Source organism: Lynx rufus, unplaced genomic scaffold (genome assembly GCF_022079265.1).
Source record: "Lynx rufus isolate CCGP_SWC_20201006 ecotype Redwood Valley unplaced genomic scaffold, mLynRuf1.p SCAF_38, whole genome shotgun sequence".
NCBI lineage: Eukaryota > Metazoa > Chordata > Mammalia > Carnivora > Felidae > Lynx > Lynx rufus.
The window spans coordinates 2831573-2857650 of NW_025814854.1; the positions used below are offsets into that span (position 1 = coordinate 2831573).

The 26078-nt window shown below is 59.5% G+C and overlaps 1 protein-coding gene across 1 annotated transcript in view; it reads left to right on the plus strand.

Moving 5' to 3' along the window:
* RNF212 (ring finger protein 212) overlaps window positions 1–13054 on the plus strand; it is a 37295-nt gene extending 24241 nt beyond the window's left edge. Inside the window, exons 9-11 of the mRNA XM_047094159.1 lie at window positions 1243–1306; window positions 12534–12606; window positions 12871–13054. Coding sequence (XP_046950115.1) covers window positions 1243–1306; window positions 12534–12606; window positions 12871–13054 — 321 coding nt within the window. The remainder of the gene's footprint in view (window positions 1–1242; window positions 1307–12533; window positions 12607–12870) is intronic.
* Window positions 13055–26078: the final 13024 nt, after the last annotated feature.

The following is a 26078-nucleotide window of genomic DNA, read 5'->3' on the forward strand; positions in this document are numbered from 1 at the left end:
TTACTGGATCCTCCCTGACACAGGAGCCTCGAGAGCTGACCCAGCAAATAGAAACCCTTGCTGGTAGAAGCCAAGGTGAGAAGAGACCAGTTACCCGATTCTAACTCAGCGGAGTGACTTTCGCCGTCGCGCCGTGCCGGGTTCTCCTGTTGGAGTTGCAAACACTCTGCCCGCTGTTGAGAGCTGGCGTGCAGGGGGCACATGTGGCAACGATGTGCAGAGCAGGCCGGACGGAGGTGCGGGTCGGGACCGCGAGAGGAGCAGGTGCAAAGGGCCGGCGGCAGGAGCGCACAGGACATCTGCGCACCCCGACTCAGCCCGTGGCTGTGGAGGGGGCACCCTGGGGTGGGGGGGAGGGGACGGGCCGATGGGAAGGACCAAATGTGGTGGGACCAGAGCTCTAGCCCGTGGGAGGACAGCTGCCGAGCCCACCACTGTCACGTGACGCGTGGCCGGGAGGGACGCTTCACCCGGAAGCTGTCGGGGGGCATGAGCAGGCAGTTGATGGACACGCCCTCCAGGTGGGGCAGCGCTGTCTGAAGTGTCTCCACCTAAGCGCGCTGGTCCTTCCTGGTTGAGGCTTGCTGGTGGGCGTGAGCCAGGGGCTGGGGTCGCAGAGGCGACCCTGCAGGGGGCCACAGGGGTGGGTGTGCCGGGGTGGGAACTGGGAAGATGGGCACAGGGGATGGTGGCCGGGTCTGGAGACAGACCGGTGGGAGCCGGGCTTGTCAGGGGCCACGGGAGTGAGACCAGGACGGCCATGGCAGCGAAGGGAGCGCTTGGCCTGCACGCCCGGCATGGCCTCTGTGGTCGGAGGAGGCCCCCCATCATTAGTGACAGTGCCAGCATGCCATCCTCAGGGGATCGGGGGGGGGCCGCCCCTGGGGAACACAACCGGGGCGGCCAGAGCTGGCTCCCTGTGAGTGAGAACACCCCGTCAACACCGGAGCGCAGGGTGACGAGATCATGAGCCCAAAATGAGGATCTGTGTGGGATTTCAACATTCCTGACCTCAGCCAAGGACTTGACGTTTCCTCTCTTCTGAGATTCTTGGAAGCGCTTGGTGCAGCAACACACCCCCCCCCCCCCGCCCCGCTGCTGCGAGCCCCCTGGGGCCGGGGAGCGGAGGGGGGCGCCCTGCCCTTGTGGGCCTGGAGCCGGTGGTTCGCGGTAAGTGGGGTGGGTCTGGCCCTCGGAACGGGCAGCTCCAGGAACTGACTTGTTTTCTTTCTACACGCTTAGCCTGAGGTCACGGCTGGCCCGGCAAGAATCTCTCTGATCAGCCCGCCTCATGATGGACGCATGGGTAAGCGGGGGTCCCTGTCCCCTGCCCCAAATGGACGGGGGTCCCTGTCCCCTGCCCCAACGGACATGCCACGGAACTGCCTGCCACAGAAGGGAACCCAGTGGAACCCACCCAGGGCAGCGCTGTCCTGCCACGAAGTCAGCGTGGGCAGTGACCTGTTCCCCAAAACGGTGTGGCTGCTGGGCCCGTTGGAGACCCTTGACGAGTACTCTTGTCCCAGCAAGATGGTCCCTTCCTGGCGGGTGTGGGAGTCACGAGTGGGTTTCCAGAGCAAGTGCCCGTGCCCACCGCAGGCTCAGGCCCCTTCCCGGCGGGAGCAGGGTGAGCCCCCCCCCCCCCGCCCGGCCCCTCTGCTGTCGCCTTCATGCCCTCAGCAAGCCCCCGAGCTTAGGCCCGTGAGGGAGACCCTCACATTCGTGATGTGTGACCCCGTTTGCTTCTCTGCTCTCGCCTCACCTTTGCTTCTTGCTGGAGGGAATATTCTAGCAACTGCCTCGGAGGAGGGCCCGCATGCAGGCTACGTGGTCGCATCTGGAGCCTCTTGCCGCCACCCACGCAGCCGAGTGGGCTTGGGGCCCCCAGCACCTGCTCCGGGGGCCTCCCCGCGGCACTTTCACGCCTGAGCGGCACCCCATCCTGGGCATCCACCCTGCTCACAGCCTCTTGTCCCCCTTCCCTGCCCTTAGCCCCCCTCAGGGCTGTTGTGCCAGCTTCTAGAGAATCCGGCTCGCGATGCGGCTGCCCGCCCCCTCCCCCCACCCCCCACCGCCATGGATGGAGTGTCCCAGTTGAGCCAGTTCCCCCGGATGGAGCTCCTTGTCACACCCCAGTGAGAACTCGTGACACACGTTGATGCCGTGTTTCCGTGGTGTCCGAGGTCGCGGTCCCCTTAGGTGCCGGCTCTTGCCTCGCCACTCACCTTTGTGGGGAGCAGGGCAGGGCCTGCAGGCCCCGGCATGTGCGCTGTTCCCACGTGCTTGTGGGGGTCACATCTGCCTTCACAGGACTCAGGCGTGGAGGCCGCACGAATGGGAGCTTCCTGCCCCGCTTCCCTTCCGTACAGAAGCCTGGGGTCTGCCTGCCCAGCCTGGCCGCGCCCTTCCCTCCTCTTGCCCCTCACTGTCCGGGCGGGGGCTTGTGGGACCCTGGACCTCACTGGGTCCTCTCCCTGGCGCGTGTTTCCAAAGGGAACACAGTGAACATCCTAAATGCTTCCAGATGTATCGATCAGAATCGAGAAGTGACACGGGGGAGGGGGGCCTGCCTCGTGCGTGTCCTGCCCCATGCGCCTGGAAGGGACAGGTCCTCATGCTGTGACTGTGATCCTGAGTGTCCTCATTTTAGTCATTTCTTGTTTTTGACTGTGAATTATCTCTTTTTCCCTTTTGTCCTTCACGTGTATGAAATCCTCAAGATGAAGGATATCCATCTTTTATCCAATTTGCTGTTTAATTTTATATTTGATTTTTTTAAATTTTAGATGGTTAACATTTTTTATTATTTTTTTAAATTTACATCCAAGTTAGCATACAGTGCAATAATGAGTTCAGTAGATTCCACTGATTCATCCCCTACATATGACACCCAGTGCTCATCCCAGCAGGTGTCCTCTTAATGCCCCTTGCCCAGTGAGCCCATCTCCCCTCCCACAACCCCTCTAGCAACTCTGTTCTCTATATTTAAGTCTCTTATGTTTTGTCCCCTCCCTGTTTTTATATTATTTTTGCTTCCCTTCCCTTATGTTCATCTGTTCTGTATCTTTAATTCCTCACATGAGTGAAGTCCTAGGATATTTGTCTTTCTCTGGCTAATTTCACTTAGCATAATACCCTCCAGTTCCATCCACGTAGTTGCAAATGGCAAGATTTCCTTCTTTTTGATTGTTGAGTAATACTCCATTGTGTGTGTGTGTGTGTGTGTGTGTGTGTGTGTGTGTGTATATATATACCACATTTTCTTTATTCATTCATCCATCAACGGACATTTGGGCTCTTTCCATACTTTGGCTGTTGTCGATAGTGCTGCTATAAACATGGGGGTGCATGTGTCCCTTCGAAACACACACCTGTATCCCTTGGATAAGTGCCTAGTAGTGCAATTTCTGGGTCGTAGGGTAGTTGTATTTTTAATTTTCTAAGGAACCTCTATACCGTTTTCCAGAGTGGCTGCACCGGTTTGCATTCCCACCAACAGTGCAAAAGAGATCCTCTCTCTCCGCATCCTCACAATATCTGTTGTTGCCTGAGTTGTTAATGTTAGCCATTCTGACGGGTGTGAGGTGGTATCTCATTGTGGTTTCAATTTGTATTTCCCTGATGATGAGTGATGTTGAGCATCTTTTCGTGCATCTGTTGGCCATCTGGATGTCTTCTTTGGAGAAGTGCCTGTTCATGTCTTTTGCCCATTTCTTCACTGGATTATTTGGTTTTGGGGTGTTGAGTTTGATAAGTTCTTTGCAGATTTTGGATCCTAACCATTTATCTCATATGTTGTTTGCAAATATCTTCTCCCATTCTGTCAGTTGCCTTTTAGTTTTGCTGATTGTTTCCTTCGCTGTGCAGAAGCTTTTTATTTTGATGAGGTCCCAGTAGTTCATTTTTGCTTTTGTTTCCCTTGCCTCTGGAGACGTGTTGAGTAAGAAGTTGATGCAGCCAAGATCAAAGAGGCTTTTTCCTGCTTTCTCCTCGAGGGTTTTGATGGCTTCCTGTCTTACATTTAGGTCTTTCATCCATTTTGAGTTTCTTTTTGTGTCTGGTGTAAGAAAGTGGTCCAGGTTCATTCTTCTGCATGTTGCTGTCCAGTTTTCCCAGCACCACTTGCTGAAGACACTGTCTTTATTCCATTGGATATTCTTTCCTGCTTTGTCCAAGATTAGCTTTCCATACGTTTGTGGGTCCATTTCTGGGTTCTCTGTTCTGTTCCATTGATCCGAGTGTCTGTTTTTGTGCCATAAATGCTTAACATTTTTATGTTCTCAAATCTGTTAATTTTTGTTTGTTTCCAGATTTCTGTTTGGACAGATTTTTTCCATACCTATATCATTTTATTCTAGTTCTTAATATTTATCTTTCTCCAAAACCTTTACAGTGTATTTTGAGATATATTGTAATATGAGTGTCCCAACCTGGTATTTTTATAATTTGTTTTGAAAATATTTCCGAAATAACACAGAAAAATGGTAAGAAAAGTATGAGAAACTCCCTGTTCCCCTTACCCAGATTCCCCAACTGTTAAGATTTTGCCACATTTGCTGCCTACCCTTTATAGTCCGTGTTTCTTTGAACCACTGAGAGCATGTTGCAGGCATGGCGCCCCAGCCCCCCCACAAAGGACAGGGGTACTCACAGCACCAGCCCAGCCTGCAGGCAGCTCAGCGTCAGCATGGTTCTGCCCTTGACCGTTGAGAAGCCTTGTTTGCTCTCGGGCTCAGAGTCCCCTGTGAGGATACCCCGCGTCTCATACAGCCGCTGTGTCTCAGTCACTTTCCTTGTCTTTTCTGTCTTCAGCAGTTTTAAGAGTTATAGACCTTCAATTCTAACAGAGGCTGAGAGACCCCCCAGGCCTGGGTCAGCCAAGAATTCTGTATCTAATAGAGTTCTCCTTTAAAAGTTTACACAAAACAGGGGTGCCTGGTGGCCCAGTTGGTGAAACTTCTGACTGTTGATTTCGGCTCAGGTCGTGATCTCACGGTTCCTGAGATTGAGGCCCACATCGGGCTCTGCACTGACAGCTTGAAGCCTGCTTGGGATTCTCTCTCTCTCTCTGTGCCCCTCCCCCATGCTCACTCTCTCTCAAATAAATATTAAAGAAATCGAGTTGAGACAAAATAAACACATTACAGAGTAACTCAAACAAGGGTCGCTAGCAGACCTGCCCTACAGGAAATCCAATGGGAGGCACTGAGCGAAGGATACACACTGACGGGACTGGAGGGAACAGGGTCTCGTTCTCTGGTACTTTGCAGACCTGAGTTGGTGGAAGTGGCAAGTGTAACACAACAAACCAGCACCTGGGGCGGTACGCACAGAGCGGGGGACAGGGCCGCGTCGGAGCAGAGGTGACACGGCCCAGCAGAATGAAGTCAGCCTTACCTGGAAGTCGATTTGTTTCAAGTAAACACAAACAAACATGACTTCAAAGATACAGTTAAGTCGAGAGGAATTCAAATATTGCATTAAAAGGCATTTGTTTGCCACAAAAGAAGGCGAGGCAGACTAGAAGGGAAAAGACACATGAGACCGTAGACGATAAATAGCAGAATAGGTACAAACCAGATCCTATCAATGCTTCCCTTCATCGCGAACACTAAAGACCGATGAAAAGGCAGAGCTCGTTAGACCGGGTGGAGAAGCTGCAGCCACGCGCTGTCCGCCGGAGGCCTGTAATCCAGCAGCACAAGGAAGCGGAGGACAGGGTGGAAACCGCACTGTGTGGACAGTAAGCAGATGAGCTGGAGCTGCGGTGTGAATAACGAACAAAGTGGTTTTGGACAAAGGACGTTTCTGGAGACGAGCGACGCCTCAGCGGTACGCATGCAAAAACAGAGGCGATTAACGAAGCAAAAGCAGACGAGAGGGAAAGGAATAGACTCGCTCTTAGAGATCTCAGTGCTCTCTTCTCAGAGGTTGACGGGGCAGCTAGACCAGGAAGGTAAAAGGAAACAAATAGCATCGTGGCCACACACAGATGTGATCCATCGGGGCCGACATTAAATGTGAACGCGCTGAACACCCCAGTGGAAGAGCGGAGATTGTCAGACGGCACAAGAGCTACCCTGACAGAAGGCACACTTGTAGATTCAAGGAGACAAATAGAAAAATTATGGGAAAAGGCATAGCAAGTGCAGAGCTAGGGAGGCTATTTTCACATCAGACAAAGCAGGTTTTTTAAGATAAATATTACCAGAGACCAGGAAGGGCATTTCATGATGATTAAAGGGTCAACACACCAGGAAGACGTAATAATTGTTAGTGTAGACACACCAAAATGGAAAGTACATGAGGTCAAAACTGACAAAAGTGGAGATGGTTAATTCAACAGTTGAGATTTGGGTATTTCAGTTCCCCGCTCCAGTAACGTGAACGGCACTGTCCCCCACCTGACAACAGCACGGCGTGCGTTCCTTGCCAGGGCAAAGGGGGACTCTGCAGGGTAGGCCACATACCAGGATACAAAACAAGTCCCAACACCTTTAAAGGGATCATGATCACATAAAGTGTATTTTCAGACTACAGTGGAATTAAATTGGAAGTCAGCAGAAGGAAAATCTGATAATAAAACAAGTATTAACACAATTATAGCTTTTAATGGATCAAGGAGAAAAAATCTCTAGTAACACCAGAAAATGAATGAAAGAAAATACAACATATCAAAATATACAAGATGCAGGTGAAGCAGTGCTTAGAGGGAAATGTATAGCTTTAAATGCTTGTGTGAGAGCCTGGGTGGCTCAGTCAGTTGAGCATCTGACTTCGGCTTGGGTCATGATCTCACAGTTCGTGAGTTTGAGCCCCGTGTCGGGCTCTGTGCTGACAGCTCAGAGCCTGGAGCCTGTTTCAGATTCTGTGTCTCCCTCTCTCTCTCTGCCCCTCTCCCACTTGCTCTGTCTCTCTCAAAAATAAGTTAAAAAAAAAAAAACATTAAAAAAATGCATGAGAAAGGAAGGAGACCTAAAACCAGTGAGCTTCCACCTTAGGGAGTTAACTACAACGAAATAAATTTGAAATGTATAAAATAGAAAACTCTCAGAGAAAAGTCAGTGGAGCTTAAAGCTTGTCCTTTGAAAAGATGAGCAAAATTGGTAAACTTTTTACCTACAGTGACCAAGAAAGCACAAATTACCAGTATCAGGAGTACCACTATACGCCCTACAGATATTAAAAGGGTTATAAGAATATTGTGAATACTTGTGTATTACCAAAGTAGATGACTTACGTGAAATGAATAAATTCCTATCAAGACATTATCAAAACTACCTCAAGAAGAAATAGTAAATCTGGATAGACCTCCATCAAGAAGTTGAATTAGTAATTTTAATATCTTTCCATAAAGAAAAGCCCTTTTCCCAATAGCTTTATGGGTGAATTTTATGTGACGTTTAATGAGCTAATGTCCTATATGAGTTCTTTTAGAAAGTAGGAGGGGACTGAACACTTTTCCAGTTTTCATAAGGTCAGCAATATCTTAAAGCCAATGACAGCACAAGAAAAATAATTGAGCGGTATTCCTTATGAATATGGATACAAAATTCTTCAAAAACGTATGAGGCAATCAAATCTAGCAACCTAGGAAAAGGATTGTATGCCATCACCAAGTGGGATTTATCCTATGAATTCAAGGTTATTTGACATCTGAAGATCGACTAATTAGTATACTAGTAGAAATAAAGGACCCAAAAAACCATTAGAGCTTTTCAACAGATAATTTGACAAAATTCTACAATCATTCACTGTAGAAACTCTCAAGAAACATGTAATAAAAGGCAACCTCTTCGCCAGGTAAAGGGCGTCTGCAGAAAGCCCAGAGCTGACCAGGTACTGTTGAGAGGGATCATGCTGTACTCTGAGACCGGGGACATGGTGAGATGCCTCCAGCCCACAGCCCCTCTCCTGTCCGACATCCACTGAGGGCTCCAGCCGGTGCAGGGAAGCCAGAGAAGGAAGTGAAAGGCACATCGATTGGGTGAGAATGAGTAGAGTGTCTTTATTGTAGACGGTGTGCCCTTGTGTGCAGAAAATCATGAGGGATCTTTAAGAATACTAGGAATCATAAACAAGGTTGGTAAGATTGTAGGATACAAGAGCCATACGTAAGAGTCAGTTGTCATTCTGCATATAAAAAGTCCAAAATTGAAGTTAATTGGTCAGTCCTGTCAAAGTATTCTTCTGCACTTTGTATTCTCTTCCGCTAATCAAAATACTGTGTTCCTGGAGATGCCTGGCTGGCTTAGTTGGTGGAGCATGTGACTCATGATCTCACGGTCATGAGTTTGACCCCACGTTGGGTATAGAGATTACTTAAAAATAAATAAAAATTTCAAAAATGCCATCTTTTTTAAGTTTTTTTTAATGTTTATTTTTGAGAGAGACAGAGCGTGAACGGAGGAGGGCAGAGAGAGGGAGACACAGGATCTGCAACAGGCTCCAGTCTCCCAGCTGTCAGCACAGAGCCCGACGCGGGGCTCGAACTCACGGACCGCAAGATCATGACCCGAGCCAAAGTCGGATGCTCAACCGACTCAGCCACCCAGGCGCCCCCAAAATACCATCTTCTTAGTCTTGCTTTACCGTAAATTTTGAAATCAGTGGGAGCCGTCTGACTTTGTTCTTAATTTACCCAAATAATCTTGGCTGTTCTAGGTCCTTTGCGTTTTTACATTAATCGTAAGATCCATTTGTCAAATTCTACCAAAAAATCCTGCTAAAATTTTGATAGCAGTTACATTGCATCTGCAAATCAGTTTGGGGGAGAACTGGTATCTTAAGAGTTTTGAGTCTCGGGATCCGTTGGTGACGTCTCCTCGCTTCTCGCATCTCTGAGTTACCCAAGGGATCTTTTGCGGTTTTCGGCGTACAGGTCTCATTTCTACTGATACGTTCCCGCCTCAGTAATTATGTTTGATGGTGGGATTTTCTTCATTTAATTTTTAGGTTGGTGACGGTTTGCATAGCGTATCTTTTCCCATTTTAAAATGTTCAGCCTATTTGTGTCTGAATGCAAAGTGTGCCTGTTGCAGACAGTATGAGATGTTTTCCTTCCTGCCTGGTTTCATTCTTAAAATCCCTGCCTCTTGACTGGACTGCTTGGTCCACTGATAGTTAACACCGTTATTAGTATGTTTGGATATATGTCTGCCATTTTGCTATTATTTTACGTATGTCTTGGGATTTGTTGTCTGTGTCTCCTTAACTGCCTTTTTCGCATTAAGTATTTTTAGTGTATGATTTTGCTACGGGCCGGATCGTTTCCCCTCAAAATTCACGTTAAAGCCCTGACCCCCTGCCACGTGACTCTATTTGGAGACTGAGCCTCTAAGAGGTAAATGAGGTCCTTGGGTGGGACCCCAGTCCGATATGGTTGGTGTCTTTATAAGAAGAGACACCAGAAGAAGGGGGGAAAAGCACGTTGTATTTATGTCAACAAAACCGTAAAACAGCAACAAAGAAAGGAGACACCGGGGAGCTCACTGGCTCCCCGCCCCAGAGGTCGGCGAGGGCACACAGAGAAGGTGCCAGCGGGGAACCGGGGACAGGCCCTCCTGGACGCCAGCCAGCCTCCAGGACCGTGTCCGCTGGTAAAGCCCGGCCCCGGCCTGGGGTGCTGTGTCAGGGTGGCCGAGCCCACCGAATCGACACACGTTCGATTCTGCGGCTGATATCCCGGCAACGTGTTGTTATTTTCCGTGATTGCCTAAGAATTAGGCCGCGCACCCATCGCTACGTACTTGACGTGAAAGCTGACTTACCTGTGGTGAGATTCAGCAGCGCTGTCCCCCACACCCCTCCCCCGCTGCGTGCCGTCTCGTTGACGTATAACCACGTGTGCTGTGGGGACGCATACGGCATCCACAGGTGTTACCCAGGAACACGGCACGCGAATGATTTTAAACTCCCGTTTCTTGGGGGTGCCTGGGTGGCGCAGTCGGTTAAGCGTCCGACTTCAGCCAGGTCACGATCTCGCGGTCCGTGAGTTCGAGCCCCGCGTCAGGCTCTGGGCTGATGGCTCGGAGCCTGGAGCCTGTTTCCGATTCTGTGTCTCCCTCTCTCTCTGCCCCTCCCCTGTTCATGCTCTGTCTCTCTCTGTCCCAAAAATAAAAAAAAAAAACAAAAAACAAACAAAAAAAAAAAACGAAAAAAAACCTCCCATTTCTTGAAGGTCTTGAGACAAAGGCACACAGACACACCCTTTACTTGACCACCTCCGGGGCTTCGTTACCGGCGGCTCTCCTTTCCCTTCGGCCTGAAGCGCGCTGTCGTCGTAGGGCAGGGCAGCTGGCGGTGGGTTCTCCCGGTCTCTGTCCACGTCTGAGTGGCTTCGCTTCGTGTGCATCTCGGAGGGTCACTTCCTTGGACGTGGCTCCGTGGGCCACTGCTTCCAGCCCGTGGAGGTTCCTGCTGCCGCCCGGTGAGAAGTCGGCCCTGAGTCATGCTGCCCTGGGCCGCCCTGGTTTCCTCCTCGAGCGGGGAGCCCTCCGGCCTTGTCGTCTTAAGACGATCTCGTCTCTCGTGCGGGAGCCAGCTCGGCACCGCCCGCCCCTGGCTGTCCCCACCTCGCTGTGCCACCACCCGGTCCACGTGTGGCTGCCGGCTGCCCCCGTGGGCTGGCCGTGCCGGGGTTCACGTCTGTGTCCAGTTGGTCCCGGCTCCTGTGCGGCCTGGGCCCCTTCCCCACGAGCGCGCTTGACGGAGCGGGGAGCTCCCCCCTGCCCCGGGCACAGCCGCCCTGCTCCCCGCCGCCCGGGACCCCTCCCCCCCAGCGACCGCCCGCCAGCACCTGCCTCGGTGGCACGTTGGTGCCTCGTTCAGGAAACAGCGCGGGCTCGTCCGTCTGCCACCACAGGCCGATGAGGTTTTCCGTATTCTGAATAAGGGAACTTGTCCTCTCTAAACGGCCAATTTCTCGTTTGCCAACGGAAATCTTTCTAACCTCATTGAACGGCATGGCTTTCTGGAACAGGAGCTACGGGCCTTGACTTGCTGCCCGTCTTGTGGGTCGGGGAGCCTCGGTCTGAGCACCCGGTCCCAGCGGGGCTGAAGCAGGGGATACGCCCCAGCGCCCGAGTGCTCGGTCGTGCCCTGCTCTGGAGTTCCCGCGTGGCCGGGGTTCCCGCTCAGACCCCGTGTGTCACGAGGTTCCCACCTGCCGCGTGCGGGGCGTCAACCCCAAACCCCTGTGAGTTCACCTCCGGGGGCCTCGGTTCCCTCATCTCTGTTGATAACCGTCATCGCCACGAGTCCCGCAAAGAGTAACTAAGACTCCGTCTCCGTGGGCTGTAGCGCGTTGAGCACGTAACCTGCCATTACCGTTTGTGTTGCGCCGGGGTTAAAATGTCCCGGGACTTGTCTGATGAGATGTGTGGCCAGCCCACCAGGAGACAAGGTTTTCCTCACAGCCCCGGCAGCCGGAGGCGGGCACGCCCCACAGGGGCCCTCGGGCAGAGGGAGCAGGGAGGCTGGTCTTCACGGGAAGGAGTGGTGGGCGGTGAGGACGCCTTGGGATTGGCTACTTGGGATCATTTCAGCAGTTTTGGGGGTGGGGGTAGGGCAGAGCGGGGAGGTGATGGGGAGCACCTCTGGGCACTCAGATTTCATGTCACAGGCCAGCTCACAGACGAATCGTTACTCTTTGGGAGTCAGCTAGCCCCGGGAGGGGTGGTCTTCCCAGAATAAGCAAGGCCCCGTGGTGTCAAACCATCATAAAACACAGGAGATAAGTAACGAGTCATTTTGCGTCTCTGGTCTCAGCCATTGTGCTGCGGCACGGCCGGTGGGCAGAGACACGAGGTCCCTGTTGGCCACCGGGTGCCGTGCGGCCCTGGGAAAGGCGCTGCCCCTCTCTGATCCGGGTTCTTCAATGTGAAAGGAAACACGGGGAGCCTAAATGCTGTCTTCCCTGCGCTCCCTGCCATTCTTCTGTTCAAATTCTCCAAGATTTGGATGCAAAGGAATTCGGGTGTTAAACACCAGTAGTCTTCAGATTTGCTCTCTGCTGTGACTAATGCGTGCCAGGGGCTGTTTGCGTCTTTCAAAGAAGCTTCTTATTAGCACGGAGGATGTCAGCAGAAATTCGGGAGCCTGGCGGTGTGGGCGGAGACCAGAGCCGGTCCTGGGGCTAAGGGACTCAGAGCCAGAAGCTGGTGAAAGTGCCTTTCCCTGCCAGTGGTTCTGAGTGACAGGAGCAGGGACAGAGTAGGACCGAGAGCAGGTCTCCGCACATGTCTTGAGCCGTCTGCATCCCGGGTGCCCTCCCCAGCCCAGCCTGGGCCCAGAGCTGGGTGTCGGGCGGAGGCTCTGCGGGGCTGGCGGTCCGGTCCGGTTGTGCCCTGGGCAGCTGCCAGGCACGGGGGGCACAGCACTGGATCCCAGGAGTTCCGTTCCAGTCCTGTGGGTGCGTCCGCCCGGTCGGGAAGGGTGTGGGTGCGGGATGTCGGGGACGTGGCAGGGGGCGGCCGAGGGCAGAGGGACGGGCCTCTGTGTTTGTCTTCACCTTTTGCTCCTGTCCACCGCAGGCAGCGTCGCCCGCCGCGGCCCTCAGCCCCTCGGCCCGACGCCAAGTCACAGGGAGCTGCCCCAGGCCCTCAGGTAGTGTCCCCGCCCCAGGTGTCCACCACCTGACTCACTGCAGTTCATGCCGCTGACCTTTGTGTACTGCTTCTTAAACCCCTCTGCGTGTGTTCCGAGCAGGGTTATGTCGTGTAGACCCCTTCATGCTTTGCTTTTTAAAACCGAAGAACTGGGAAGCTCCGAGGGGGCGTGGTCGATGCGGTGGGGTGGGGGGGAGGGGGGGCGGGGGGGCCGGGGAGGCCCTGTCGCTGAGGATTCTGTGTCTGTCGGGTTTACTCCTAGGGTCCCACCGCTGCCTGTCCCCGGCAAGGGGCTGTCCCAGGTGCCCGCGCCCCAGGCCCCAGGCCGAGCAGGAAGAGGGGGCTCGCCCAGCCTGGGGGGCTCCCAGGCAGCGGCCCCCAGGCAGCCCATCAGCATCTCCGCACTGCTGCAGAGACAGCACGCAGGCAAGTGTGCCCTGCTCTGAGGGCAGCTGCTTCTCCCGCACGCGCGCGCGTGTGGCAGAAGCAGACGCGACGCGTTGCGCGTTCCTGACGGTCGTGCCGCGGCGCTTTGGTGAGTGGCTGAGACGTGAGTGGCGGTCCCGGGCGTGTCCACCTTGGGTCACGGCTGTCCATGCTCCCGCAGGGTCTGCTGGCCTCGAGGGAGTCCCGCACGGAAGGTGAACGAGCTCCCGTCCCCGGCCTGGCCCTCCGGGCCCCCTCGGCGCTGGCGTGTGTGCGTTAGGCAGTAAACGTGCTCGTGCGTGCGTCTGCGTGGAATGAAGTAACGCCGTTGAATAAAGCATTTTTCTGATGACCTGGGATGGCGTCGTGTGATGTGTTTAGAACTTCCGGGGCACATCGGTGGCTCGGTCGGTTGAGCGTCCGGCCTCGGCTCGGGTCGTGATCTCACCGTCCGGGTTTGGGCCCCGCGTCGGGTTCTGTGCTGACCGCTCGGAGCCTGGAGCCTGCTTCGCATTCTGTGTCTCCCTCTCTCTCTGCCCCTCCCCTGCTCACGCTCTGTCTCTCTCTCTCTCAAAAATAAATAAACCTTAATAATAAAAAAAATTGTTTAATAATTTTCACTGGAAAGGCAAAACTAAATGAGATATCTGAATAATAGTGCCATCCCTGCCGCGAACAAAGACGGCAGCCGTGCCCCGCACACGCGGCCTGGGGGGCAGCGCCGGGCGCCTCCAGCGTGCGGCCATCTGCCCCACGGGGCTCTGTCACGCGGGACGGCAGTGCGAAGCGGCCCCCTCACGGCCACCGGAGGCCTGGTCACCTGTCTGAGGGGACACCACTCAGGATGTGCTGTGGGGAGGGGGCGAGGGGGGGCTGGCACTCGGCCCCCAGGGAAGGTCCTTGAGCACCAGTGGTAGTAAGGTGCCCAGAGACCCGCGTATTTGCAAGTGCAGAGCGGGCCTCGGGCCCATCTCTGGACTGAGCTCTTACCTCTACAGGTGGGACAGACCTCTTCAATGCACTTCAGGGCTTCCGTGCAGGGGTGGGTGTGAAACCGTGAGAGCAGGCCTCTCAGGTGGCAGCACCGGCCCCGCTTTTATAATGTATTCTGTTCAAATGTGCCTGTGAAGGCTATTTGCATGTTATTCCCAACCCCCTCGACCCGGTGCGCCCAGTAGGGTTGCGTGTTGTTCCCAACCCCCTCGACCCGGTGCGCCCAGTAGGGTTGCGTGTTGTACCCAACCCCCTCGACCCGGTGCGCCCAGTAGGGTTGCGTGTTGTTCCCAACCCCCTCGACCCGGTGCGCCCAGTAGGGTTGCGTGTTGTTCCCAACCCCCTCGACCCGGTGCGCCCAGTAGGGTTGCGTGTTGTTCCCAACCCCCTCGACCCGGTGCGCCCAGTAGGGTTGCGTGTTGTTCCCAACCCCCTCGACCCGGTGCGCCCAGTAGGGTTGCGTGTTGTTCCCAACCCCCTCGACCCGGTGCGCCCAGTAGGGTTGCGTGTTGTACCCAACCCCCTCGACCCGGTGCGCCCAGTAGGGTTGCGTGTTGTACCCAACCCCCTCGACCCGGTGCGCCCAGTAGGGTTGCGTGTTGTACCCAACCCCCTCGACCCGGTGCGCCCAGTAGGGTTGCGTGTTGTACCCAACCCCCTCGACCCGGTGCGCCCAGTAGGGTTGCGTGTTGTACCCAACCCCCTCGACCCGGTGCGCCCAGTAGGGTTGCGTGTTGTACCCAACCCCCTCGACCCGGTGCGCCCAGTAGGGTTGCGTGTTGTACCCAACCCCCTTGACCCGGTGCGCCCAATACGTGCGGAGTAGATATTTGACAGCTTATCTGCCATGTGTTCAGTTTGCTCCTCATCTTGTCTTAATTACAAGGTGACACTTATGCCTGGAAATAGCCTAGCTTTGGGGCAGAGTCCCCCGTCCACCCTGGCCCCAATCCCCTTCCCTCTCCGTCCCCCAGTTCCACCCCCAATCCCTGCCCCCCTCCTGCACCCTCCTCCCCACACCCCCCGGCCCCCAATCCCCCTCCCTCCTTGCCTGCCCCCTCCCCAAGGGCTCAGGCTGCCATTTGGCCAGAAAGGACCTTCCAGACTGTCATCTTTCAGAGGACGCTGGACTTGTGGGACCATTTGTTTTGGTTTTAGCCAAACTGGGCCCCGGAGCAGCTTCTGTAACAGGCACGTTGAGGGGAGTGCACTCACCCCACCCTGCTCGCCCTCCCCCTCCCACGTAGGCCTGGAAGCCTTGCTCCTCTTGGGTGCTGGGAAGGGACAGGAGGGAGGCCCGGTGGGGAGGGACAGCAGGTTGTGAGTCACGGGCACCCCAAAGCCCCCAGAGCCCCTGGCCCGGGAAAGCCTGGTGAAGGGCTAGGGTGCCTGTTGGAGCTTGGAGGGGAGGGGAGGGGAGGGGAGGGCAGGGGGCAGGGGTGGGAATCCCTGGCTGGGTGTTGCAGAAGCTCCCTCACCTGCGCCTTGAGGCCAGCTCTGGAGCCCCTGGGCTGCGTGGGGACTCAGGTGACAGGGACCATCCGGGGATCCCCGCCTGCAGCTGGTGCAGTTTCTCCAGACCCCTCATTTTTAGGGATTGTTTTCCATCGAATTCTCTATCATTGCAGCACACGTTTACCTGGTTCTGAAGTCCAACATACCCAAAAGGAGGGCCTTTAAAGAGGACCGCCTGGCCCCTGGCTCCCCGCTCCCCTGGACAGCCCTAGTCCTGTGGTTCCTTTTTTCATGTAAGCAAGGACATATTCTGGTCCCTTTTCCCTAGATAAGAAAAGGCTTGCGTTCTCACGTCCTGCATCTGGGACCAGTGCTCACAAGCTCACAGACACGGTGGCCCCATGCACCCGGCGCGACCTTGCCTTGCGGAGGACAGGTCACTAAGCGCTCACCGTCCTCCCCCGCCCCCCCGCCCCCCTCGGAGGCCAGCAGCCTGCAGAAGGTTGCGCCCCCGTCCTCTTCCAGGCGCCGGCCTCTAAGACCGAGCTGACGCCGTCTGTCAGAAACTTTGGTTTTAGCTGTAAAGTGTCCATGGATGAAGCGTCAAATTGGATATTAGTTTACAAAGTGAAAGAAAGGGTGTCCGACCGGCACTATTTCCCAGCTACAGCCACCGGGACAGCGGAGACCGGGCCGCCGTGGACCCCCGCCCGTGGCCAGCAGTGAGTTTTCTGGGGACAGTGATGCAGAACTGGGACTGCCAGGAAGGCAGGAGGACCTGAGCCCGGGGAGGGCGAGCGTGGAGGGAGTGGGTGTGGGCTCTGCCGCCACCAGGCCCCCGGCCCAGCCCGGACGCCCTGGTGCTCTGGACCTTAAACTGTGCAGCCAGAGGCTCAAAGCGCACCCCCAGGGGCACAGAGGCCTTCCACGCCCCCGCAGCAGTGACATGGAGGGAGTTTTCTTCTCAGACGGGAGGAAATTCCTAAAATTCTTCGGTGGTAAATCCAAGTCTGCACCGATTTTGCGTCGTGCTTAAGGGACCCGTGGACCCGGGACTCACACGGCAGGAGGAGGGGCGGGCGTCCCTGACGCCCTGTTTGCGCCCCATCTTGGACCCTCGATCCTCCCCCTATCAGGGCAGGGAGAGGCCCCGGGAGGGACGGCCACACCGGCAGATGTCCACACAGCCTTGAACTCTGTGTCACGGGAGGCACCCCGCTGCCTGGTGAGAAGGTTGGTACCACACCCCGGGGCAGGTGCTTGGTGCTCCGATGTCAGGCCACCGCCCCCCCGGGGGGCCTCCTCGGGCTCCCCTGGCCGAGCTGAGCCCTGCACCTCAACTTCCATACACACAGAAAAGTCACACAGCCGCCCTTCCTTGCTGGTGCCACGCAGGCTGGCACTCGCACACGCGGCATGCTCACACCGACACGTGCCTCCCTGAGCCACGACCACGGGCATGTTCTAAGCACATGGGCCAATCCCGCAAGCGGAAGGATTCTCATCCGGCTTCAGCCGACGTTTCCTCGTGGCCAAAGCAGGCGCTCCAGATGAAAACCTACACTCGGGTGGCTGTCCGGGCACTGCCGTGTAGATACTTGCTTCAGAAAGTCCGAGTGACCAACTCGCATCCGGGCCCGGCGAAGGGTGGAGGGAGCCCGTGTGACTGAGGCGCCCAAGGGCCTGTTGTCCTGCCGGCTGCGGAGACACCGGGGCCGCCGTGAGCCCCGGCCAAGGACGCCCTGGGATCGCTGTGGCAGAGGACTTTCACTCTCAAACTTCCAACCTGTCACGGAGCGATTAGAAGTCTGGGCGAAGCTGCCTGTGTCCTTGGAGGCGATCTGGGGAGGGGGCTGCAGGGCCTGTGTCTCGCACTCACCGCGCTGCCTGCTGGGCGCAGCCCAGGAAGCCGATGTTGACGGGCTGAGACGGGCACAGCCACCTCCTGGAGCCTGGCGGGAGGGTGGCTGCAGGTCCGGCGTGCTCAGGGTGCGCACAGAGTGGGCGGAAGCTTCTGGACAGGACTGGCAGATCCCAGGTGCGGTAGGAGATTCCTGCAAGAGCGGGAGGACGCTGGGGTGGGGGCTTCCACATCTTTCCAGCAAGTAATTGTGTGTCACAGTCAGCACCCACGTTACTTGGAAAATTGCTTCTAGAAGAGCCAGCCTGACCCCAGGGACACCGAACACACTCAGTGACACTGTGGTCTGTGCGGTGGGTGTGCCCGGTAGCCACACCAGGGCTCACAGCGCAGGACGGTGGCCACATCCTGAGCGGAGGACCTGGGACCCAGCGGCTGGGGGTCTCAGATGCCCCTCCTCAGGCTTCATGGCCTCACGTGCGGCTGGAAAGCAGGGCCTCCTGCCTCCCGGGACTGCGGGGGGAGCTCTGCACCTGACCCCGGACCCCTCACTTGTCACTGTGGCCACTGCGGCCGGACTGTGTCCTCTGGCGGCAGGTGTGGGGCCTCACGTGCACAGCTGGGGGGTGGGGGGGGCGGGGAGGAGGAGCGTTTTCCCCGAGGAAGGGAAATCGCCAGCTGCAGAAGCGCGGGAGGGAGGAAAGAATTCGGTAACTAGAGTTACAGACCTTCAGGAACCTCATAAATTCATCTTCAGGAAATGTTAGTTCACCGTTGTAGAGACACTGAGATGCAGCCTGGACCCTGCAGACAGCAAGCCCCCTGCCCTTCGGGCTGGGGCCACGTGTAGGGGCGGTGGCGGGGGGGGGGGCTCAGAACACAGGGCGGGAGCCAGGGGACAGCGCAGAGCCAGGCTGGGAGGGAGTGGACACAGGGCCCCCGTCCAGCGCCCCCCCTGCTCTCCCCGGCAGGCACCGGGCAGGGCGTGGCCCAAACAGGTATTGCATCGTGGGGGTGACCGGAGCCCCTGCTGGGGGCTAGGGGCTGACCCAGGGGTGAGGAGTGATATGACGTCGTGGACGCCAGTGTCCTTGAAGGGTCCAGACACGACCAAGGGCATCAGAGTCCGCAGAGTGCGGGGATTGTGAGTGCAATCTCGTGGCTGCAGAACTGGGGAAACTGAGGCACAAAGCCGCTCCGAGCGTCACCACGTGTTCAGTGAGGGCGGAGCCCCTGCTCCCTGCCTGGCCTGCCCTCCCGGGTGAGGCTGTCCATTGCCGTCGTGTGCGGACGTGGCACAGGCCTCCAGGACACGGGCCGGCCACACCACACGTACGGCTGGCACCCTCAGGACCCTCTCGGCAAACCCCTTCCCGCTCCTGGACACGGGACACCGCCCTGGGGCCGGGCCCGGAGGGCCATGGCCTTCGTGGGCTGCTGGCTGTGTCCCCGGCCCTGGGTGACTGGCCCTAATGTGGGGCCTCGGCCCTGGTGGGCGTGAGCAGGATGTGCCAGGCAAGGCCCTCCTGACCCCACTTTGTGTCCCCCAGGCAGGCGGCCAGCTCCCGCGCCCCTTCCAGACCTTTCTCCTCTGAGGAAAGCCTCCTTTCTTTCTGTTTTCACTTTTACTGCTTCTGGTTTCTGCCTTTCTACATCTCACACTGAAATTTGGCAGAAAAACGATTTGCCTCAGGACTTTTCAGAGCCAGGACCCGGGGCGGGTGGTTTGGGAGCACGGTCGGAGCGCGGAGGTGGTGGGGAGGAGGGGCGGGCGGTTGGGAGCACAGACAGGGCGCGGAGGCAGGGGGAGGGGGGTTCTTAGCCGCTGAGACTTGTTTTCTTCCTGCCGTGTGCGCTTCCTGGGCATAAAGCAACAAGGGGTGTGTCCCCCATGAGGAAAAGCACGGAAGTCTCTGGGCACACAACCCCAGGGCCAGGGTCACCACAAGGCCCTGCTGGTGGCCCCCACCCTTGGGGAGGAACTGGGGTCACCAGCGCTTCTAGAACCCTCCAAGGGATCCCCACCTTCAGAGGAGACATTTGACAGAACCTAGGTTTGAAAGGAAGAAACATCAGCTCCCCTCAGGACTAATGAGCGGGGCCGCTGTCCCATCTGTGAGACGGGTCAGCACCTTCCTGAACCGTGTCCAGCCCCGGCCGCCTCCCCCAGGAGCTGAGATGTCTCGCGTGGGCAGTGCAGGCGGCAGGGGCAGGGCCCGGGCTCCAAGCTGCCTGCACCCCCCTTCCTACTCTGGGCTGCCCGACTCCCACCCGCAAAGAGCTCGAATCTGGTCCTTGGAAGAGTCTCCACGTGTTTCTGGCATCAGAAAGAGCCTTCTCTGAAGCTGGGGACGCAGCTGGGGTGGGGGTCCGGGTTCACCGGGTGGGCACTGTTGCCCTCTGGTGTCTCAGCCACACTGCACGGGAGAATGTTCCCCACCTTCCAAGGAAAACAGGCCATCCAGAGGGAGGCATGGGGCTTTCACTCCTGACCTGGGGTGCCTGGCGTGGGGACACACAGGGACCAGGCCAGCAGACTTCTGCCCCCCACGGTCCACTCCCCAGGGGTGCCAAGGTCAACAAAGGGCCTGCCCCCCAGGGCCCAGCATGGCCCGCCTGCCCCCAGGGCCGGGACCTCCCTGGGGACCTGGTCTCCCCGATGTCCTAGGGGTGCTGGGGGCCTGAGCCCTGCCCTGCCCCTGATTCCTGAGCGTGAGGGAGGCGCGGGACACCCACCCCCACACACACACGCATACCGCACACTCACGTGTGCACACCGAGCCCCCTCCACACACGCAACTGCAGGTGACAGCTAGGGAGGGCCCCGGAGTCAGCCGCCACCTCGTGGCCCCGACACCCCAGAAGCCTGGGTTTGCTCCGTCTCCAGCCGCACCTGAGCATGTGGCACGCACAGGGCTCAGTAGCACGTGGCAGTCGGTGGCCACACACCTTGGCCCCAGGGTGCGGCCTGACACAGCCCTGCGTGGTGGGGAGGTGGCCACTCCCCGAACCTCGGCCTGCGCCCTGTGTCCCTCTGGGTGCCAGGGGCCCGGTAGCCCCGGGCCAGGCCAGCCGAGGCGCCCCCCGGAGCTGCGGGCCGGCCCCGCCCACCTGGCCCCAGCCTGTGGCTGCGACTGGGCCAGGCGCCCCCCCTCGGTGGGCCCGGCAGAAACAGCCAAGTTCACTTGGTGAGCGCTCGTCTGGAAACTGGATATATTTGCAATTTTTTAAAAGCTCGGAGCCAATGTTCAGAATGGGGCTGTTTTCCAGTGGAAACTGTAATGTGAGCCCAGAACCGCTCCCGCCCGCTCGCCGCACACAGACGCCCCGACGCCCCTGCACGCGAGACTGGCGCCCGGCTCTGCCACCGTGCCCGGCCAGCTCCCGCACCCCGCCAAGGGTGGCCCCCGCGGCGGCACCCGCCCGGCCCTGCACACGCCCAGACCCCCCTCCTGCCCACGGACGCGCCAGGCCAGGCGGGGGGGTGGAGGGTGAGGGCGGGGAAGACTCCGAAGACGCCCCGGCAGAGTCTCTGCTCCCTGCCCGGGTGAGCCCCCCTCGTGCGCCCCCAGCCCTCTGCCAGGCCAGGCTGGTCCCTCAGCGCCCCGGCCGGCCGGCGGGGGACGCGAGAAGAGGAACCCACCACAGGGGCTCTGGCTTCAGGCAGCTCCTGACAGATAGATGCCTGTTCCTCCAAGGACACCCTCGAGGCCGTGACCCCAGACCACCGGGTAGTGGGCGTCTGAGCCGTGAGCCTGGCGGGGGGGGGGGGGGTCCGGCTCCCCAGGGGCCGAGGGCCCTGAGGCTGCCAGGCTGGGCTCCCTGGCAGCCTCGTCCTCCCCGGAAGAAGCTGCAGGTGACAGACAACAGTTCAACAGTTACCGGCTTTGCGGCCCGGAGACCTTCCGGGAGGCAGGGGCCCGCGGTGTTTTGTCCATGTCGGTGGATCAAGCAGATAAGTGGTGGCCCTTTGGAACCTCAGTTGCAGCCCTGCAGCCTCTGGAAGGAGAAGCTTCCCCGAGACTCGCCAGCGGGGTCGCCCTGCCCCCACCCTTCCTGATCCCCGGCAGGGCTGTCCTCACCAACGTTCCCTTTAGGAACCTCGGTCCCAAGGGAGGACTGAGAGCCCCGGCCCGCTGCCCCGACACCCCGCTGGGGGGCGTCTGTTCCCACCCACCTGGACGCGCAGCCCCAGGCCCCGGTGCAAACGTGTCTAGAAGACAGAGCCCCCCTACTAGCTGTGGACGGAGCACCCCTGAGCATGCGTGCAGGCCGCCGGGGCCCCTGGTGCTGCGGCTGCAGGGGTGCAGAGGTGGGTCCCTGCCGCACGGACCGCATCCCCAGGCTGCTGCCCCGCCCACCTCCCAGAAGGACACGAACAAACCACGGTCGGTTGGCCTCTGGAGGTGAGCACTGGGGGAGGCGTGTGACCTTTGGACACCCGACCTGCGCTGAGGACTCCTTGCCAGACCCAGCGGCGGCCCCCCTCCGGGCCCAGAGGGTCCCGGGGCTACACGCCAGCACACCTGACTCCAGGTGACCCCCGGGGACAGCGTCTCTGCAGAGGCAGCCTGTCACCTGCTCACCATCCCGGCTTCCTTGGTACACGCCTTCTTGGCAATATTTTTTTACGGATTTTATTATTTTTTTTAAGTAACCTCTACACTCAACGTGGGGTTCGACCCCAAGATCAAGAGTCGCATGCTTCACCAACGCCAAGGCCACCCTTGGCAAAATTGTTCACCTGTCACATGAAAGTGTAGTCCTGTACACAGTGTGGCCCCACCAGAGGGACATGTGCCACTCCCCTGCCTCACCGAGTCCGTGGGGAGAGAACAGAGCCAGACCTGCTGTGGGATGATCGGCAGCGGGGGGGGGAGGGTCCCCTGAATTGGAGGACGTGCTCCTGGGTCCTGAGTCTGCAGTCCGCCTGACCTTCCGGGCCCAGCAGCGGAAGGGGACATTGCCAGGGGAGACCTCATCGGGTTAGGGGGTCGGGCTGGCATTCGACTCAGCTCTGACAGACTCCTGGATAAGCACTGGGCACCAGGGGCTCGACGGGGCCTGAAGGCCACAGTAGGTCAGCCTCGCCTCGGGAGCACTTGGTGCCAGAGCTCCAGCTGCCATGTCACAGCTCGGGCTGCCCGCCCCCCCCCCCCCCGGCCTCAAGACGGAAGCATCTGCCGTGGGCCAGGACCCCAGCCCTGGGACCCCCCCCCCCCCCATCTGGGCGAGCTCCCTGTGGCCAGCAGGAGGCTGGGGGAAAGTCTGGGGGACCCAGCAGTTGGGAGAGCCAGGGTGAGGCCAGACTGGCCCGGCCGCCCTGAAACCAGAGGCGGGGCCCCTTCTCAGGCGTGGGGTAGGCAGGCCGCGTTGTTTGAGGCCCCAGCCTTCCAAGCAGCGGTCGCCACCTCAGCCCAAGGCCACGGGGCTGTTTGGGCGGGTGTGCGCAGACCCTGGTGCGTGGCAGTTGGCAGGGTCCTTACACACACGCGTGTCCACGCACGTCGACACGTGGCCCACAGGAGTGGGCTCAGGTCTGTTATTGGGTGAGAACTGTAGGCCAGCTGCCACCCGCCCTCCCCGAGGTGGGCGTCCAGGCACCCCTGACGGCGGTGCCACCCAGTTAGGGAGCCAGCTCGTCCGGGACCCCCTGGCTGAGCCTGGACCTTGGGGATACGGCGATCACCCCTGCTCTGCCCTGGGACAGGCCCTCTCGCCCCCCAGAGCCTTTGCCACTTCTGGGCGGCCTTCAGACCCCAGGCCTCCCAGAGGGCCCGCACCCAGACCCTGAGGGTGGGCACGGTGGCCGTGGGGTTTGCCCCCGGGACCCGCTCCCTGGTGACCCGATCGCTGCCGTGCCCCCGGTGAGGGGCCGCAGGCCAGGGCTCGGGTTCCCGGTGGCACCTGATAAGGCCCCCTCGGGGCCAGCTTGCTGGGCTGCCCAGCCCTGATGGGGACTGCGGCCCGTGAAGATCAAAGCCGGGCCCGGCTGGGCAGAGTCAGCTCTTCCCAGGGGAGAGAAGGATCATGGCGCCACAAAGGGGCGTGGGGGTCACTTTCAGCCTCTACACAGGTTCAGGCAAAGGCTGCCACGCACCCCGAGACAGATCGGGCGGCCTCGGGCCTCCTCACGGCTCCCCTGAGACCCCAAGGGAGACCCCACCAGCAGCCTCCTGAACGAGGCCCCAGCAGGGGTGCATGCAGTTTGAGGAGGGGAAGGGATGCAAGGGGTCTCGAGCCCCACACACCCGCCCCCCCCACTAGTACACATGCCCACGTGTGCACACACTCCCATCCGAGGCCTCGTACCGTCCCTGGGTGAGACGGGGCAGGGCGCTGGCCCTCCCGGGCGCCCCCTCCCCACGGGCAAGGCAGCAAACCCAGCCTGCCACGGGACGGACGGCGGACCCCTTCGCTCGCGTCCGAGGGCGCGCGGCCTCCGCCACCCTCAGCCAGCCCGGCCGCCGGTGCCTGGGAGCGGAGGGGGCGGGCAGGGGAGAGGGCTGGGGTGCACAGAGCCGGCTGCCCAGTCGGGGCACAGGAGGCCGCGGCCCGGGACTCCCAGGCCCCTCGCAGACGCCCCTCTGTGCCGGGCCGGAGGGTGGCGAGGCGGGCAGCCGGCCCCTGCCTGGAGCAGCCCCTCCAACCCTCCGCTGGGCCCTGCCCTGGCGTCCGCCAGCCTCTGGCCGCCGGGCCTGCCGGGCGGGTGAGGGCTGCTGGCTGGCTCTCCCTCATTTCCTCTTGGCCCGCAGGCTCCAGCAGCCGCAGGAACAAAGGGTGGATTGTGCCTCGTTCTGGGCCCGCTCCCTGGCCGGGCCACTGCCCTTGCCGGGCCCCGTAGGCAGTGCTCATGTCTGTAGCTACGGCTCCTCCAGCCTGCGAGGGCCCAGTGAGCAGAGGGCCGTGGGCACCAGCTACAGGCCCGGGAGCCTGGGAGTCTGTCCCGGGCCGTCCTCTCCAGTGGCCACCGCACGACCACCGCACATCCGGGGACATCAGCCGGGATGTTCTCGGCCGTGCCCTCCGCACGCCTTTCCCTATGCAGACCCTTCCGGTCGCCAGGCCGTGGCTCATGGCTGTCCAGCCTCGCCTCCCCCCCCCCCCCCGCCCCCAGCCTGGGTTCCCCGTGGCCTGTGACGGCTGCTGGGCCAGGAGGAAAGCCCCTGTTGTCTGTCTACGGCCAGGTCTCCTGGGTCACTGGAGGAGAGGAGGGAGGCAGACACACTCTGTCTGGTGCCACACCCCACCACATTCTGGGCCCGATCGCTGCTTCTCCCACCAGCATTTAATGAGTGCCACTGTGTGCAGTTGTGGGCACCAGAACCACAGCCTTCCTGAGCCCGAGGTTGGGGGACATCTGGCAGGGGACAGACAACCTAAGGCAGCCAGCACCCCTTCTCCCAGGCGGTCCCAGGGTCCTGGGGCTGCGCGCTGCCTCGACAGGCAGTCCGGCCCTGCTGGCCAGACACCCGCGCTCGGGACACTGGCGGGGCCAGGGGACGTGCTCCAAGGCCTCCCCCAGAACACCCGGGGCCAGCGCTGACCGTGTCTGAGCCCCAACCAGAGGAGCCGGAGGGGAGGGGAGGCGGGGAGCCTGGCCACAGCCAGCTCGGCCGGCAGAGCCCGGGGCCCCGGGCACAGCACCACCCCGCCGGGCCGCACAGCCTCCGCGAGGCCTCGGGCGCCCTGCCACCAGCCCCCGCCCCACTGTTGGTTTAGCGCCACCACACCACCACCGTCAAAGGAGCTCTGTGGCTGCCCCGCGGAGCCGGGTGCCGATGGTCTTGGAGGAGCTCCAGGAACGAACAGTGGAGAACGGCTTTTAGAAGAGAGTGGAAACAAAATAGAGGAAAAAGCTGTGAAGGAATAAGGAATTCGCCTCTGCGGAGCCCTGCCCATCCCGCCCCCCTCCGTGCCCAAGGCTGAGTCAGAGCCCTGGGGTAGCGGCCAGGCGCGGGGTGGTGGGCGGTGCTTCCCCGGGGCCACGCGGGGGTGGGGTTGTGACCCGGGACTCCCACCTTCCTGCCCACACGTCAGAGGGTCAGAGCCAGACACCGGCTCACAGAGAGGCTCCGAGAGGGCAGGGGCTCGCGACCCCCAGAGCCCGTTGCCCCGTGCCCCCGGGGGCCTGCCCAAAGTTAGGTGGTCCCCAAGTTCCGGGGTGACCCCCCCCCCAAACCAGGGCCCCGGGGCATGGCCCAGAGGACGGTCCGGGCCAGGCAGTCGCAGCAGCCCTGGTGCCGCCCCAGTTGGGGGTCTTCCTGGGAGGCTGCTGGGTTGATGCTGGGAAGGGTCTGGGGGGACAGGGACAGTCATCCCAGGGAAGAGTCACACGGGTCTCCAGGAACCGGCAGAGGCTCATGGTTTTCCAGGAAGGTCGAGAATCTGGGTAGGACCCGCTGCCCCCACCCCCTTATCTCAAGCTTGGGGAGCTGGGCGCCCAGAGCCGGAGTCGGGCTTCCTCTCTTGCCAGGGCCTCCCCCTCCCCCCAGTAGCTCACCTTCTCTGTCTCCCTCCGGGGGGGGGGGGGTGGGGTGGGTGGGGGGACACTGCCTTCCAGCAAAGACATCTGCCCACTGCCCAGCCTCCTCCATTCCCTCACCTCCCCTGCTCTGCCACCCTTGCCCCTCCCTTCAGGAAGCCCCCAGACCCTGCGCCCCCGCAAGAGGCAGATGGAACCTCCTGGAGTCCTCAGCCCATGCGCACGGGCCGAGACACCCCTTCCGGCTCCC